Source organism: Zosterops lateralis (genome assembly GCF_965231275.1).
Source record: "Zosterops lateralis genome assembly, chromosome: 15".
Lineage (NCBI taxonomy): Eukaryota > Metazoa > Chordata > Aves > Passeriformes > Zosteropidae > Zosterops > Zosterops lateralis.
Genome location: NC_139775.1, coordinates 13417967 through 13435917, shown reverse-complemented (window position 1 = coordinate 13435917; position 17951 = coordinate 13417967). Strand labels below are relative to the sequence as shown.

The 17951-nt window shown below is 46.4% G+C and overlaps 1 protein-coding gene across 1 annotated transcript in view; it reads right to left on the bottom strand.

Moving 5' to 3' along the window:
* GSG1L (GSG1 like) overlaps positions 1 to 17951 on the bottom strand; it is a 53254-nt gene that overhangs the window by 4175 nt on the left and 31128 nt on the right. The window contains exons 3-6 of the mRNA XM_083872804.1: positions 16699 to 16851; positions 11972 to 12083; positions 8536 to 8703; positions 3025 to 3092 (exon numbers count right to left, since the gene is read on the bottom strand). Of these exons, the coding sequence (XP_083728930.1) occupies positions 3025 to 3092; positions 8536 to 8703; positions 11972 to 12083; positions 16699 to 16851 (501 nt within the window). The remainder of the gene's footprint in view (positions 1 to 3024; positions 3093 to 8535; positions 8704 to 11971; positions 12084 to 16698; positions 16852 to 17951) is intronic.

Below are 17951 nucleotides of genomic sequence, written 5' to 3'. Positions count from 1 at the left end.
GTGATATTTCTCCTGCCTCTCTCTTGCCCATTTGACATTCACCATCTGCATCTCTCCCACCTGCCCCATGGGATCCAAGCTCCTCACGTTAATGCCTCGTGGTGGGACAACTCTGGAGGAAAGAGTGGAAGTGCCATGGACATACAGATGTCTGAAATCAGGGATTATTGCTGGCTGGAGCCTAAAAACAGTGAGCATTTCTTGCTAATAAATACCTGTGCAACAACATCAAAAACATCCTGATGTGAAACATCTCCTTCTATATTTTTGTGGCTATTCACAGCTGGAGCATTGAGATCTCCCAGCCCTGCACTTCTGAAAGAAAAAGCTGAGACCTCCAAGGTCAAAAAATGACAGCAAATAGACTTTAAAAGTATCTGGAAATGCTACATTTGGTATGTCCAGGGTATCAGATGTATAGGGGCCAGTGCCATATGTTTGCACAGGAAGGCAGCTTGGGGAGAGCAGAGGATGCCAGGATATAGTTAGAGCTCCCTGGTGCTGTTCTCAGCTCAGGTAAGTTTAAACTCTCCTAAGAGGGTTTAAAGGAAATAAAATAATTTTCTTTTTAACCCTGTTAAAAGAAAATTATAGTTCAGTGATGGACATTAAATGGTTTAATATAGAATTATCCAGACTGAATAACTGTATTGTCCTGATTGAGACTCCTCTGGATTCGAGCTTCTGATGGAATTTATAATTTAAGGCCACTTCTCAAAACAGAGAGCTCAGTCTTGCCAAGAGAGGAACCTGATATCCTGTCCTGGCATAAGGCCCTTTGTGCTACCTGTGCTCCCACAGTGCTGTTGGGCTGCTCAAAAACCTTTAATATTCTCTCTTCCAAAATCACCTGGCCAGGTAGTGCTTGTCTTCCACAATTGCTCAGCCTCGTTCTCCTCTTTACAGCCTTTGCTCTTTCACTCCTCAGGGACACTCCCCGAATTCCTTTCCTCTCAGCAAGGACAGATGCCCTGTTTTGTCTTCGTGGAAGGACAGAAAGATTCACGATGCCTGAGGATGAGCCAGTCTTCCTCATCTGCAGTTTGGTATCTCCTCAGAGCACTCCTGGGTGAGGGCAGCTGGCAGGTTCTGCAGGGAACGAGGTGCTGGTGGAGGAGAGCAGCAGGAATAACTTCAGGTGGTGCTCCCTGGTGTCCTGCTGGCACGGGGCCACCCCCGTGGGAAGTGTCCATGGAGTGCTCCCAGTGACCTGCTGGCATTTCCTTCTGCTGGTGCCACTGGGTTGGTCTGTTCCAGGTGATGTCTCCCCTTCTTCCACACCCCCCATGGGGTCAGTGTGACCTTGGTGGCTGCTGTGCCTTTAGCCAAGCCCTTCTCACGCCGTTCTCAATCCTCTGCTGGCCATGGGCCCCTGGAATGGGGAATGTGACAAGGACTGGGAGTGTGGGACCCTGGAACCAGCATCCAGGAGGATCCTGGGCTCAGGCCCAGGCCAGTTATGGCTTGGTGGTCTTGCTGGAGGAAGGAGAGGTTCATCTGAACGTTGTGAGGCTTTGTGCCATCCCAAGTAGCAGTAACTAATGGTTTTCCCTCCCTAATAAGCATGGATAATGAGCATTTTGCAGCTTCTATTGGATTTGTAAGTAAACTGTGAACTGAGAGCACAACTTCACTCCTGTCATTTCATTAATATTGATCTGATTTCATTACAGAAGGTAATGGATGTGAGGCTGAGCCTGATGGAATATTGAGGGTTGGCCACTGTTCTTTAACCTGACTCTGGGCTCCTTGTTTGGGGTTTTCTTTCCCAGAGCTGTCAGCACTCTATGGGGTGAGCTCTGGGTCCTTTAAAATGGAAACACTTGGGACAGGGCTGGCCATAGGACCAGCAGAGCCTGTTCCTTGGAACACCTATTGTCAAGACTTGTTATTAGTTCTTTGAAACAAAGACCTCTAGAGAGGCTTTGGTAATAAAATAATCACATTTGAGCACCTGCCAGGAGCTTGGCAGGTGAGAAACTTTCTCAGCAAATGTGACACAGATCAATTTTGTACCAACAGACATTTTCAGGCCTGTGAGAATGAAGGACATGGATCTGCCTGTGGAAAGGTCCATGACTGACATGACATTTTCAAGGAGCAGGAGTTACCAAGTGAGCTGATGACAAACCCAGCTGGGGAGCAGTGCCAGCACTATCATGCCTGTGGGGACACCACCTGCAGTGACATGGGACTGGAGAGCTGTTCCAGCAGGTCTGGGGAGGGAGCAGGTACCCTCAGGGGTTGGGGTTACAGACACCAAGCTTCCATGAGTATGTGGCTGAGATGTGCATCTCAGCAAGACAGAGGCAGCAAAATGCCATGAGGTTTCCAAATTTTAATAGCGCAGAGCCAGCAAGTCACTCTCCCAAGGCTCCCTCCTGCTGAATGAAGGATCACTTGCTTTCTTTCCAAGGAAATAGATGCATGAAACTGCACACATCTTTCCTGGAGAGTAAAGAAAAAGTATAGTATTCAGAGCAGGGCAGGAGCCACGCTCCAACATTGCTCTGTACATTGAACCACTGATTCCCATAGCTTAAAGCAAGAGCTTTTGCAAACACTGAATAAAAGCACTCTGCAATTTCCAGAGAAAGTGCAAGAAATGGCATTAATTATACCAACGTTATTGTCTACCAAAGCTGCTTTCAATCATTTTTATATTCAATAGCATGCATCATCATGAATTGGTGATAAATATAGATGAAAAAAGGTAGTGATAATGAAAGTTATACAGGTGTAAATTAGAGCATATTTTTAAACTACTATGAAGTCACAGCTTCTTGAGATAACACAAAATTATAGGATATGTGCACACCCTAAAACTGAATGCTGGAGAACTCTGCACTGTTCTTATGCTGGTTTGGTTATCTCTTGGGCAATGCTTGCTGTCTGGGAAAGCAACAAACCTCTGTTCCCAAAGCTTCACCCTACTGCAGACCTCATGCTGGGCCCTGGGGAGCCAGCGTTGGGGACAAGTACAAGCCACTGTGAGCCGCACACATTCGAGCCACGGTCACTTACTATTTGGGGAGCAGCTATGGAGGCACTGTAACCTCAGGTCCCCAGCCTCAGCCCTCTCCTCCTCAGCCCTGGAAAAGAGAATATACAAGTAGCACCTTTAACAGAAACAAAAGCTGCTCCCAAATGTACACAAATGGAAGGGTCAAAACCAATAAGAGTCCAACGTACCTGGGCTCCTCCATCTATAGCCAGGCCCACCATGGAGGTCCTGATGGGCTCAAGAAGGACTTGGCTCCCCTGGCTTTGCCCCTCTTGGGGAAAGCTCATGTAAAGAGGCCATGGGGGATAGAAATTAGGGGCTCAGGGCTGTGTCTCTCCACTCTTTCCCTCTGCAGGATGGATCTAAGGCTGCGGCCCAACAGCATTGTACAGTATGTGTGTGTTGGAAGTGGGGCTGGTGCTGCTGCTGCACCATTTTAGTGCCAGTCCATGTGATTTCCAGAAGGAGCAGCTCTGTGGATAAAAGCTTCCTGTGTTGCAGAATAAAGTACAGAACAAATCCAGAGGCAGGAGGTTTTGCACTCATTGCTGTGCACTGATGAAAGAGGAATGGGAAGATTGGAAATATTGATGTCTGTGTGAAGAGCTACTGACTCTGCCAATGGGAGGTACATTAGGTCAGTAACTGAAAACCCTGTTCAGGTACCTGGGTGACCGAGGAGGAAACCAGAGCAAAAGGTTGGCATGTCTTTGGAAGGCGTTGGTATGATCTGCACATCTGACACGAGCACAGTGGAGTCACAGGAAGCAAGCTGTGAGTATGATACATTACAGAAATGTGCAAAAAAAGGGAAAAAAACAGTGTGTGAATGATGATTTGAAAAGTTCTGGTTCTCACAGTGGTGGGAATAGTCCTGATTTACTAGCTCTGCAATAGCTGTGGTCCTGCTGTCTGTTTCAAACTGCTCCTAGCACTTAAAACTACATTTTCTGTCCCTGCAGAGATATTTTGTCTGCACTGCTATCGATGGCAGTTTGAACTCAGTTCGCTCCTGAATTTCACCAGTAGCATCTGCCTGCTTAGGTTGGTGTTGCAGATCAGAGTAAGGGCCCTGTCAGCAAGAAAAATGTTGTGAAATCAGCTGCAATGGCACAATGGGTGTTGATGGACAGCTGCAAACGCTGTGCTACGGATGGCTGAGCTGGGGGAGGCTGAATCTTCCAGATTTACTTGCTAAATATGTTGGTTTAACAGCCCCTGGTAAGTGAGATTGGCTTCACAGGAAGCAGGAGGCTGGATACCAGACTGGGACAGGGCTGTGCTGATCTCTGGGGTCTCCCCTCCCACTGGAGCCAGGGTGGGATAACCCCCTGACCCCTCTCTGCAGTGGCCTCAGCTCCAAGGGGCTCTGCAGCCCTGACCAGCCTGGATGCAGCTCCAAAAACTGCTCTTTTCCTCACTAAAAGAGGGCCATGGGTAATTCCAGTTTCCTCACATCACTTCACAAACTTTGCATTCTTTGCCTCTCCACGAGGATCTCACTTGATTTCCACCCTTTCAGGCCCCAAATCCCTCACCTCACCCTTCAGCCCTCACACACCTTCCCCCCAAGTCTGGACATTCCCTTGTCCTCCCTGGAGCTCTTCTGTCCTTGTCCCTGCAGCTGTGCCCCTTGTCCCTCTGCCCCACCAGCAGTTCCTGCCCTGCTCCAGCAGAGCAAAGAAACAGAGAGGAAATTTTTCATTCTTTACCTAAAAGCAAAATCTGCCAGAATCCTGGGAGAAGGGAAAGGTGTGTTGGGGAGGGTGCCTGAAAGTTGTCTTTTTTTTTTTTTTTTTAAATATATGAATATAAGAAGGCAAGAAACTGAGAACAAACTTGGGAAAGATGTTGAATCTGAGTAATCTGGCTGTGCTAGCCCTTGCCTGGATGGATGTGATGATGGTGTTGGTGGAGCTGCTTGGTCTAAACCAGCAGAATTCTTGTGAATGCATCCTAATTATTACACAGCCGTAGGACAAAGCTGCCAAAAAAGCAGGGGAGAGCTAAAGCTGCTAAAGCAGCAGCTACTAAACAGCTGGGCAGGGGAAGAGGAGAAGGTCTGTCACCGTTCCTGCAGCTGTTGTCACAGAGATTATCAGAATTCGTGGGAGAGAACAAAGAATCCCTGTCCCTTTGGCTTATCTGGAGGGATCCTCTGAGCAGGAAAGGAGGGAGGAGGAGGGCAGGGAGGGTTCCTTCTCTGCTGGCTGGGGTAAACCACAGATGAGGGACTGTGCCCACAAGAATGTTCATGTGAAACAGAGCAGAGAGAGAAACTGGGAGTGATGGAAGAGAGATACTTGTTATGAACTGACACCCAATGAACTTTAAAAAAAATGAAATAGATGAGCAAAAGTTATAGGCAAATATTCATTTCAAAGGAAAACAAAAAAAAAAAAGGAAGGAAAAAACACTTGAAGGACAAAGACTGAAAGCTGACTTTGCAGATAATTCTGATAGTTTTATAGAACACTTAAAACATGAATAACACCTCCGAGTCTGTATGATTGGCCTGGTTTTCTTAGAGTTACCCTGAGGCCTATTGTACCTATTACATCTGAAGAGCTCTGGTATCTTTTGATTTTATACTGTGAGCTACAGAGTCTGTTTTGTCTGGACTTTTCAAACTATCCCAGGCCTGGATAGGACATAATTGTGTGTAACACCACGAATCTTTGATTTTTCAGCAGCTGCTGGATTGTTTTCCCATTTCTCAGTGAGATGCTTGGCTGGTGTGAGACACAGCCTTGGGGTCCAGGGAGGCAGAGGATTGGGATGTGACTGAGGGCTGGGTAACTCCAAGTGCTGGTCAAGGTGGAGTCAAACCAGGCTGTGGAGCAGAATTTGGAGTGTCCACAGATATTTTCATGTGTGTTAAAGGCCTTCCCCATGTCCCTCAGAGCAGGGGCTGCCCTTGGGGTGTGGAGAATGAAATGAAGGAGCAGCAGGGCCACAAAGGGGATGGGAGCTGCTGGAGGGGGGATCAGCACAGCAAACCATGGGGTGATGTGGATGTGGCTCACCCCCTGCACCTCCTGCTCTGCTGGGGACAGGAGCTGGTGAACTTGGACCTCTCAAGGGACCATTTCACCTCCTGCATCCACATTTCCAGCAAATCCTCTGCTGTTATGTGCAGTTGCATGCAATTAAAATGAAGCACAATACAATGGTGCAGTTGAGGAAACACGTGCAAGATTAGCAGCATTTTGCTGTCAGGACTTTTCATGAAGCCAATTTCTTCCCTGGGAGTGGGGGCCTGTAGGGATAATATTCCAACAAAAAAAGTTTTATCACTCAAAACGAGGCTGACACTTTCCTTCCCTGAGTCCCAGATGATAAATGGAGCTGTTAAGGATAATGATAAAGCTTTAATTTTAATGATAAAGCAGGAAAAGTACCTGTTGCACAGGGTGTGTCCAGCACAGAGGTTGGATGTGTGCTCCAGGGGGTGCTGGCTCTGCACTGAGCCAAAGGAACAGGCAAAAAAAGGTGAAGAAATGTGCAAAGTAGCTGGAAGGAAGAAAGGCTGGAGGGTTTTATTCATGAGGTATGAAAAGGAACATGGAGGTGGAGGAGTAGGAGGGAATGTGAAGTATCCCTGGGTATGTGCACAGGAAGGAAAGAGGATTTATTTTATTTTCTATTTGTGCAAAGGCAGATGGGAGCTCGGGGAAGTTGTGTGGGACTGAGGGCACCCACAATGTGCAGCAGCAGGGTGATGCTAATGGACAATGCCTGGACCTCTGCAGCCAGAGCATTCCCAGGGCACAGCAGTGAAGCTGAGCATCAATACCATCACTTTAAAAATAAAAAAAAATAAAAAAAATTGTATATTGCTGCACACCTTCAAATTTCTAGAATGATCCCATGGTAACACTGTCTCTGGGCTTCCTATTATGTATTCAGATACAACAATTAAAATAATGTGATATAAAAAAAGAAAGTCATAATCATGAAGTTAGGGAACACCACATGCTTGAGCTGAGTGTGCCAAGTGCGTGTGGAAGGGCTGGGAGGAGGTGACCGAGGAGGGAATTGTTGGGGGTGGAATTGTGTCATGTTGTGAGGGCAAGGAGAACCCAAATCAAACCCACAATGCCCATGTGAGACAGAGAGATCCCTGTCCTCTGGGCCATTAATAGATTTATTGTTCCAGAAAGGGCACTTAGTGGTACTTCAACAAGTTTCCTTAGCATTTCCCAATCTAATTCAAAATATTCTTCCTTGTAATTCTTATGAGCTCTTATCTGCAATTCTCACTTCAATAATTTGCCTGGTTTCTGTCCCTGTGTGCTGTTTTACCCTGAGGCACACATTGACCCCTTCCTCTTCACTGTGTCTGGGCTTTCTTTTTCTCCCACAGAGAATTTTTTAGAATTCACTGTCGTGTCCAAATGCAAAATTAGGAAAATCATACTTGTTTGCCTCATTTCCCTTTTCCTTGCAGGCTGTCTGAAAGGTAGAGTGAAACCTTGGATGATAGCAGGGGGATAACTGCAACAACAGAATAATAAACAAGACAACCAAGGAAAAGCAATAATCATGGGAGCTGTCATGGGAGCAATAATCAGGAGAGCTCCTCACTCTGCTGCTGAAATGCTGATCCTTCCAAACCTTCTGTTCCCTCAGGGTTTCCCAACCACTCTTTTCCACCATGGAGAAACTGCCCCACTGGTCTGACAAGCAGAAATGCATCCTGCTTATATTTTCTGCCCTCAAAACCATCTTTTTATCACTTCAGACCACAGACTTTTGGTGAGGATTTTCTGTACTTCTCAGCTTTCCATTCTGTGAAGGTCCATCACCCTGTGGAGCCCATCCCTGGTGTGTGAGCCCAGGATCTGTGTGTTCTTCACAATCCAAAGCTTTGGTGAACTTCATCATCAGAGAATGAGGAGCCCTGGAGCAGCCACAGGGGCCAGAGTGACAGAGCATCTCTGGGCCTTGGGACCCACCAGGGCTCCAGGGTGTCAGGGTGGGTGGCACTGTGTGGGTGGCACCCTGTGGGTGTTGTGCTGTATTTGTGTGGATTTGCTCCAGAGGATGGGTGGTGCAAAGCAGCCAGGGATGGATTATGGGGACATGACCAGGGAGATGGCAGCTCCAAAGTGGCCTGGTGGTGGCTGGAGAATGCCTCAGCAGCTCTTGGGATTATCGGGATTACTTGGATTTTGGGGAAGTGCCTATTGCACGTGCTGAGAAAGGATGGATGTCACATTTGGTACACCCCAACAATTTCACCTTTCTCAGGGGGGGAAATCAGCTTACATTGGCAGCACAGTTTTTTGTGAATTGGATGCACATTGTAAAGATTTTAATGAGTATAGGAGAAAGGATGGGCACTGGGACATCACAAATTAAGAAATACCAAATCAAGGAGGATCTTTTGCATTTGCCTTTCACACACACCTTTCCCAGGTGTCTCAGAGACTTCACCCACAAGTGCTGAGCTGGGTGAGAGCTTGGATTTTCTGACACCAGCAGAGTCCATGAAAACCTCCCCTGCTGGAGTGACTGACTGCACTGACCTTTCTCTGAAGTACTTGATGGCTTCCTGGTCTAGGAAGTTCTGCTCTTCTCGAAAGCCCTGCTCAAAGATTTTGCGCTTGTGTCTGAACTCAATGACAGTCTTAGTGTAAGAGTTGAGGGTGGTGACCGAGGCCGCCATGCAGCAGGTGAAGGAGCCCCACGCCAGACTGTGGAGAGAGAAACCAGCAGACAGAGCTGGGTTAACACAGCAGCAGCTCTTTGTCCCATCTCTGACACAAACACACAAGGCTGGGACCGGGCAGGGAGGGTGGGGAGTGACATTCTGCTTGTCTTACCTGGGAACACCTGGGGGCTGGGCACAGCCTGCACCCCATGGAGAGCCCTGTGCTAAGGTGAACACTTGGTGCACTCTGACAAAACATCCTGACCTCCCCCTGAAGGGCCTCAGAGCCTTGCAGACAAGTGCTAAAATGCACACACTCCTGGAAGAGTTTTCCAGTCCATGGGACACTGGCTGCACAGGGACACTGCAGGGGTGGTTTCTATTCTGCTTTTCATGCCTTCATCAGACTACTCTATTTCCTTTTTTATGGGTTCATGGACACCTCAGGCATTCCTGGTTTGTGTCTGCTCTCTGAAAACCTGACCAGAATAGAAGACAACATTTCCATTTTGTGCAGTCACCAAGCTGGGGGTCTCCTGACTGACCCTCCCAGTGTGAAGGCAGTGCCAGATAACCTTGGCCAGCCAGGGGCAGGACACCTGCCAGAAGCACAGGGAGGCAGAGGGAGAAGGGAAGTGAAAATAAAAAAAATGACTGGCCCAGAGCCAAGCTGGAGCAGCAGCAAATGTTGTCCTGGGTGTCCTGGGAGCTGCTCTGCTCTGTTCCCTGCTTGGGCACAGGGCTTCCCCCAGCTTCTTTTGCCCACCCTGACCGTGTTCAGATGGGGCTGGTGAGGGACTCATGGCCCCAGGGAGTTGAGATGCTTTTTGAGCATGAAATGAGGCTGCAACAAAAGGCCCTGAATTCCTCCTTTTTTCTGGAGACCTTCTCTGGCTTCCAGCTCCCCTTGGCTTCACACTCAGCCCAACAACTCTGGCTACACATAGTTCACAGTGGCTGCCTAACTAAGCTGGATTAACTCCATCAGCTGTGATGGTGACACACTTTACCTGCTTCTTTTTGCACTTTTTTTTCTATGACAAATTGATCTGAATTATGCACAGCAGAAAGAATCCAGCCCCAGTAGCATTATCTTATAAATAAGCATTGTCAACACAGCCCTCAGCATGAGCTATTTTCCCATTCTGCAAAGGACCTGCAGACAAGGAAGCAGTTTCTCATTTCAAATTAGACAAAACTTGAAAAAGAGCACATATTCATGGACTGAAAAAAATCTGGGGGTAAAATGGCTCAAGTAAACAGAAATGGCTCATTTCAATGATTTCAAAATTCAGCTTATAACAAGTCCTGCAGGGACTCCTGAGGCAATGAGATGTGTGGAGGCAGCTCATTCCCTGCCATTTTTGAACCTGTTTGCCAGATGCAATCAAATGAGAAGGAAATGTGGTGACCCCTGAGGTGACAAAGTTCCCTGAAGTTTCCCATGGCTGGGAGGAGAAGTGGGAAGGGAGTTTGTGCTAAGTGTGAGTGTCCAGGCACAAAATCCTCCTGGCCTGGCATGAGTCTGCCTCCCATGTGGAGTGTGGGGAAAAGCTCCAGCAGCTGCAAACATTTCCAGCTGGGCTCCCAAGCAGGGTTCTCCTCCCAGCCAAACCCACGAGCCTCACTGTGCCTGGGAGGTGCCTGTGGAATGATTTTTGAGGGAGGATTTCTCTTGGATGTTTCTGATGGTTTCTAATGTGAAATCAGAAGAAATGAAAGCTTCAGAGAAGGAAATACAGGATGAAGACTCTCAGTACTTGGGCATTTGGGAAATCATAGTAATTAGGCAATTAGGATGGATGTGCTTTAGTTTTTATGGACCTTATCTCTGTGGGACACCAGCTCCCAGCTCCATCTCTGGAGGACACAGATCCCAAACCCATCTCTCATGGGACATTTGTTCCCAGCCCCATGTCCCATGGGACACCAGCTCCATCTCTACAGGACACAGCTCCCATTCCCATCTCTGTGGGATTCCAGATCCCAGCCCCATGTCGCATGGGACACCAGCTCCATTTCCATGGGACACAGCTCCAGCAGGGAGTGTGGGTGGGATGAGTGGGCCCAGGGAGAGCTCAGGATGCCCTAAGGGACCCTGGTGCCCACTCTGAGCCATGGGGGCTCTTGGCTGGCACAAGATGAAGGAGAATAATCTAATGAGTGTTTATCATGCAAGACATTTACCAACATTTCGAAGTTTGAGTATTGCAGGAAATTACAAAATAGATTACCGAAGACAAATACGCCTTATTATTTAAATCTATTGAAAATTATACAATTATTGTGACAGAGTTCTTATAAATATTAATATAAATATTATAAATATGTGAATGCAATGTATTTATAAGTCCATCATCACATGCAATAAATATTCATTACTGAGACACCAAATAAGCTGTATTTTAAATATAATGTGATTTGTATTTTGTAACATGTTGTTAAAATGGTAGCAACTCCTCCTATGAAACACAGTAGAAAGAGGTGAGAAGGAAAGACTAATAATTCCCCGCAGTGCTGTGCATAAGAAGTATTTATTTATTGGTGTTAGCAAAGATTGTTGTCTTTGCTTTGAGATGGAAAGAAAATAATGGGCTATATTTAGAAATGACAAGAAGGAAGTATTTTCCCTATCCTTCCAAAGAGGCTGATGCCTCTGGAGGACTGGGAATGTTGTTTGCAGGTATTTTTATTCTCCACAGCCTCCTGCTTTTGGTAAGCTTCTTATAACCTTGCAAGCAATATAACACAGTTGCTGTGTCCTGGCCAAATTAATTTTATGTGATTTTGGGAGATAAATGAGAAAGGTAAAAAAAAAAAACCCAAAACAAACTATGCCATGTCCATTTTCCCAAGCCTTCTCCCTATGATCCACAGGGAAGTCTCATCGTGCCAGGAGCACTGCATCTTCCTCTGCAGTTGTGTTCAAAGCTGCACCGTAAGGTTCAGCTGAGACATTAATTAAAAACAAGGGGAAAAAAAAAAGCAAAAAAAAAAAGCTGAAACTCTCAGAAATGCCATGGCAATTATGTTCCTAAATTGAACTTTAATGAGAGTGCTCAATCTGTGTTGGTAATTGTGGGTGCTGTTTATTTACAAATGCTCTGTACCTGCTGATAGCACAGCTGCTGCTGCTGCTGCACAGACACCCAGAGCTGTCCCCCACTCTCAAAACCTGCACAGCCCTGGGGGCTCGTGCTCCTGCCAGCTGGAAATCCACAGGGATGTTCCTGGTGATGTGTGCAACATCCCAACAGGCTGATGGGACATCTCCAAAGAGAAAAAGGGATGAACTGGGGGGTGACACTTACCAGAAGGACCATCCATAGTCCCAGGAATGTGGTCGCCAGTCCTCTGGCCCAAGGCTGACTGTCACTTGGAAAACTTGAGTGTACATCATGTGTGCCACCATCCCCAAGAGACCTGAGAAGCAGGGATTAGAACAGGAATTTTTGTGCCAACGTTCGTTTTTTTAAAAATCATTCTTGAGGGAGCTACTGCTGTAAGTGCTTTGAGAGCTCCAAAAAAGTCTTTGTTGTACTTTTATGCCTCCTGTTCCACTGTGGAGGAGGGAGCTGCATGGGCAGAGGGAAGATGTGACTGAGAGCTCATTATTTTACATCATTCTGACTCCTCAATTAAAAGAGGAGTCGAAGAAAGAAAATCGTTGAAGAAAATCGTTGCACAGAGAGCATCCCCACCAACCCTGCTGCTGCAAGGCAGGGCTGTGCCACCCACAGTCATCTCAGAGCCCATCACAGACAGGCCTCAGGTGAGACAATGAGGGGAGAGGCTCAGTGTGTTCATGCCACACAACCGTATTTTGTCCCAGCAGCTGCAAAGATTTATGAATTTGAACACTCAGAAAACACTTGGAAGTTGCCCCAGGAAGTGAAGTGAGTTTGGTTTTCCTGGTGATGTGTGGTGAGAGGACACCACTGGGATACTTTTGGTGGTGCAGTGCTGGTGATGCTTTTGTGACACTGTCAGAGCTCACTGAGAGAACTGCAGCTGGGTGAGGATGAGAACAACGTGTCGGACTTTCAGTCTCTGTCATGTTAAAGAACAAGGCTGCAGTAAATCACAGGGTGACCTGAGCGGCTCTGCCTTTAGCTGGTCCTGCAGCTTAAACAGGAAAAAAACACCTAAATTTTATATTTAAATATTCCTTTGAGGAAAACCAAACCCCACTTTTCAAGCAGTGGTGGTCAGGAGCAGCTCTGAGGCTTGGAGAATTTTCTAGCTACAGTAATTTGGGATGTTCCTGCCCTGGCACCTGGGCAGGCAGGGTGATGATCCCCACTGAGCTCTGGGGGGTGTGGGTTCAGGCTAAGGAGGGTTCAGGGTTCAGGCAAAGGAGGTGGGGCTGGATCACCATATCCCAAATTCTTGGACCTACTTGTGTGCAAAAGCCTCTTGTGCTGTAGTGGCCATTCAAGGGAATGAGAAATACCAATATTCTGCCATGGTGGGTGCAGTGAGGTCTGTCTGTTACACTTTGACCGTTCATTCACTGTTCTCTATGACCATCCAATTTTTTCCATGGTTGCCCTTCCTGTACATGGAAGATCCTGATTTCCCTCCCCCAACCACACCCAATTTTTTGGTTCTTCTTTCCTTCAGAACCCAAACCACTCCATTAGTCTCCCCAAACATGTGTGGATGATTCAGGGCAGTTCTGGGGGAGGGAAGCTGGGGAATGTTTGTGTTGTGGGCATGTTGAGCAGGACCTTCAGCAGGAGAAATGTCAGATTTGATACAAACAACTGCAGAGGCTGAGGGAGGACATTGTGTTACAGGAGGCTGGGGTGATTTGCTCATCTGCCTCGTGTTGGAGTCACACTCGGCAAAGATAGGAGGTGGAAAGAGCAAATCACTCCGGGAGAAATGAGATTTGGGCAGGGTGGGTGGCCTAATGGGAGCACAGCAAAGTGCTGCACACCTTGCTTTTCCCTGGTTGTATTTAATTTCCAGAATGCACCGGGAGCTTGCAGAACTTTTTAAATCAGTGGATTTTTTCTTCAGCTGACTGTTATGCCTTGATCTTAAGTTTGGAGTTCGCTGTTTCTATACGTCCTGTCAGTAACTTTTCAACCCTAATAAAATATTACAGCCTGCCCTGAGAGCTGTCACAGTCACTCAGAGCCAGCAGGAGGTTTGACACAGCCAGAACCAGCCCCAGCAGGGCTGAGCTGCTGGGTTCTGTCACGCAAACCTTGCTCAGGGTTTCAGCCACCTGCAGCCCTGTGGCTGTGTGGGAGGCTGAGGTGACACTCACTGATCCAGGGGATGAGGAGGAGGAGGTCACCAGCAAACACTGGAAACATTCTTTGGTTTATCTGCCTAAAGGCAGGGCAGGATGGGGCTGGATCTGCACCTGGCAGGGCTCTTGGTGCTGTTATGCCACATCCAAACTAAAGCAGAATTATGGAAATCTTTTCTTGTCCTGCTTTGTTCACTTGTGGTTTGGTCTATTTTAGCTGTGCCTTGCCAAGTTTTCTCCAGGGGGAAACCCTCTGGTCCTTTTTGCTGTACATTTAATGAGCTAAAACGAGCTGCCTGTAACACAAATCAGCCAATGCTCCATGCCCAGGATCATCTTTTCCCCCAGCTGGCTGCTGGAGGCTGGGCAGGGAAGGCACAATGCCTGTGCCCATCAGGGCTCCAGGGCAGGAGGTGTTTGCAGATGGAAAATCCTGGTGATGAGGTGAGCTGGGGTGGTTCCAGTGCAGAAACACTGATCATTCATTGCTGGCTTGAGATCCTGAGCCCTGCAGGACCAGAGCTGCTTGGAATGGGAGAAATTAAGAACTTTGGAAAGCTGGAGATGAAGGAAATTTGGAAAAGACAATATATTTTAAAGCATCCTCCCATATCTTTTGACTAGAAATTCTATTTATGAAATATATAACAATAATTAAAATGTTTTATTATAAATATTACGTGAGAGACGTATGTAAGTTTTTTATTTGTGTCAGGTTAAGAGGGATACCAAAATTGTGATGTTGTAGGTTATTTTTTAGTGGCTCATAGGAACAGCAATAAGTGACCACACTATTGGGATATTTTTCCCTAACCTTTAGATGTTGAGCTATGAGAATGTGGAGATCTCATTGCACTTTTATGAGGGAATTCAAGCATGAATTTAATGAGGAGCGTTATGCTCCAATGGAAAGTCCTCTTCATTACCTAATTTCTATTAAGCTAGTCATTATAAATATGCTAAGCTTAAATAAATATAGTTTTCTTCTTTCCTCTGATATCCCTGTCATTGAAAATAACAGCTAGCAGCGTGCTGGGGTTTGGGGTTTTATCCCTGTTTCAATTCCTCCATCATTTTTCCCTGTAAAGTTTATATTTGGACTATCTTGGCAATGAACTTAGAAAGAGGGAAGGCCAAAATAAAAATAGAAAGTTGTGTAGGAAAGAAAACTTCATCATTCTTACAAAACTTTAATACTGCAGTTAATGGTGAAGAGAGAGAGGAACAGCATGGAAGTAATTGATTGAATGCTGAAGAATTCCACATAGTTTGATTTTGAAAATGGAACTGATTTTTTTTAAAGTTCCAAATTATATTCAAAGCTGAAAAATATGCTTTGACAGTTCTTATCAAATTTTTTTTTGTCACTCAGCTCTACTTCTGACCTTTCCTTTTTGCTTTATTTCACCATTTGCAGCTCAAAGTCCTTCCCAGAATGCACACTGCCTGTTGTGATGTCTCCCAGCCTGAAATGCAGCAGAATAAAATGCAATTCTATTGCAGAAATTATTCTGCTGGAGAGGCCCATTGCAGGATGCTCACAGAGCACCCTGGCTGCTGCTATAAATCCTGGAAAATGGGGGTTTTAACCAGAAAAAGCCTCACAGAAGAGAAGGATAACTTAACCACATTGTTAGACTTCTTTTGGAGAGGTGAATGCCTCAAGTTCATAAAAAGAGGGGCCACAAGTTCAGATGGAGACAAAACCAGCCCAAAATTTGTTGTTTTGAGGGATGTCCCTGTCCCAGAGCACTCTTGGGGCTGCTCCTCAGTGCCATCATCAGAACCCTTTTCATCCTCAATTTTATTAATTAACAAGAAGAGATCCTTCCCTTGGTTTTCCAACCTTCACCTACTCTCAGGATTAACACAGAAAAAAAAAGACTTTTCAGCATTTCATGTTTTAAATTTTCCTCTGGAAAAGGGAGTGTGATGATGCTGCAAATGGAGCTGAGGCTGGAGCTGTGGTAATGGCTGTGCAGGCTGGGGAAGGATAATTACTGCATTGCTGCTGTGAAATCAGGAATGAGGATGTTCACTTCTCCCTGGCAAGAGGCGAATTTATCATGCAGTCTTTGTGCCAAAGGAAGGAAAAATTACAGTGAAAAATTGCGATGGCTAAATGGGGATAAGAGAACCTTGGAGATCTGGATTTTTTATTCTTTCAAAAGTTGTAGGATTTTGCTTTGTGGTGTTGTCCTGGGTTGCAGTGTAGGATGTGCACAAACTATTTATTCCATCCCCATCCCCATGAGCTGTTGGAACCAGGTGGGGCAGTGTTTTCCCAGGCCCCTCCTTTGGGCTCTTCTGCTCATGGCCCATCAATGCCTTGCCCAGGACTCACAGGGAACTCCCTCCAGGAGCTCTCTCTGTTTAATGGGCCATCAAGGAGCCACTGCACGACTCCTCATCCCATTGGGAGATGCTCCCAATGCCCAGGGGGAGGAGCCAAGCATTCCCACCTGGAGAGAATCTGGGATTTGGGACAGGACAAGCAGCCCTGAGCCACTGGATTCCCAGAGGAGCAGAGCTCCCAGACCTTTCTGTGGGATCACTGCTTCAGGAAGAGCCCCTCACCTGGACTGCTCCCCCCACCCTGCTCAGGGTGTGTTCTGACTCTGTCAGTGCTCTTTTGTATTATTGCCTTTATTTTATTTTTTTTTTTTACCTTTTTACCTTTCTTCTTATTAAATTGTATTTCTGACTTGGAACCTCTTACTCATTTTGCTTTCAAACCACGCCAGGTGGTAAAAGGGGAAAGGGGAGGTTTCATACCTGAAAGCACAGTGAAGACAGCAGCAAAGGCATTTAGCTTGAGCCCATCTATGACACTGCTTGAATGAAAGAGCTCGAGGCACATGAGACTGAACCCGACGACCAACAGCATGATGTACAACACCTCGGACACCACTGAGAGCCACAGCACACCTGGGGGCAGAGAGCAGCAACCAGTCATCACCTGGGAGATACTTTAAAGAGGTTAAAGTTGGCAAAAAAAATTAATTAGGAGATCAGGAATATCTAGTGTATTAGGAATTTTTTTTAAAAAAATGTTGGTTGGTTTTTAAAGCCGCCAATTGTAATTTTTTTTTTTTTTTTTTTTTTTTTTTTTTTTTTTTTTTTAGTGTTTATCACATCCACTATATATTGGGGAAATTACTTTAGCTCAAAGAAAAGAAATTTTTTTCTTTTCTCTACTTATTTCTTTACTGAAAAAGTTATTAAGCACAGTCTGCCCAGGGAAGTGGTGGAGTCACCATCCCTTGGAAGTGTTCTGAAAACAAGTGAAGGTGGCACTTCCCAGTGTGGTTTGTGGGCATGGGGACATTTGGTAAAAATTTGGCCTTGATGATCTTGGTGATCTTTTCCAGCCTTAATGATTCTGTGGTTCACAGAGTTTAAACTCAGCAAACCACAGCCTAAACTCTGAAAACCAGAAAAAGCTGTAATGAAGATGTGAAGAGTGGCAGGGTGGTAAAGACATTGCAGGAAGAACAAGCTGTTGCTCGTTTCTCTTCTCAGCTTGGCTACAGAACCTCTGTGGGTACGTGTGAGAACCTCTTGGCTCCTCTGAGCCAAGGCACAGCTCAGAGAATTAATTTCCCCACCTGTGCCACAGTTTAGATGAGCACGGAGGTGATGGTACAGGATACCTGACTGGCTGTGTGCTGGTGGGAGTTGGGCATCCTTGGATGCCTCTTTTCCACAAGAGAAAATATATTTAGTCCATGTTTGAAAATTCTTGCCACAAGCCTAGAGCTGGGGGCTGTTATCAGAAACTGGAGCCCTGCAGGATGGCAAAGCTGCAGAGTTTGTGCTGCTGGCGCTGACACAGAGACTGACACAGGGTGGGCACACACGTTTATAACATGCTCAGAAGAGCTGCAGAGGCAAAACTCAGCCTTGTTCCAGTTTCCTCAGCCCCTGGGTGCAGCCCTGAGAGTCAGGGCTGTGTTTGAGCTCTGCAGGATTTGGGGCAGTGCTCAGGGCAGGGGTTTTGGGAGCACAGGGCAGCGCCCAGCAGGGAC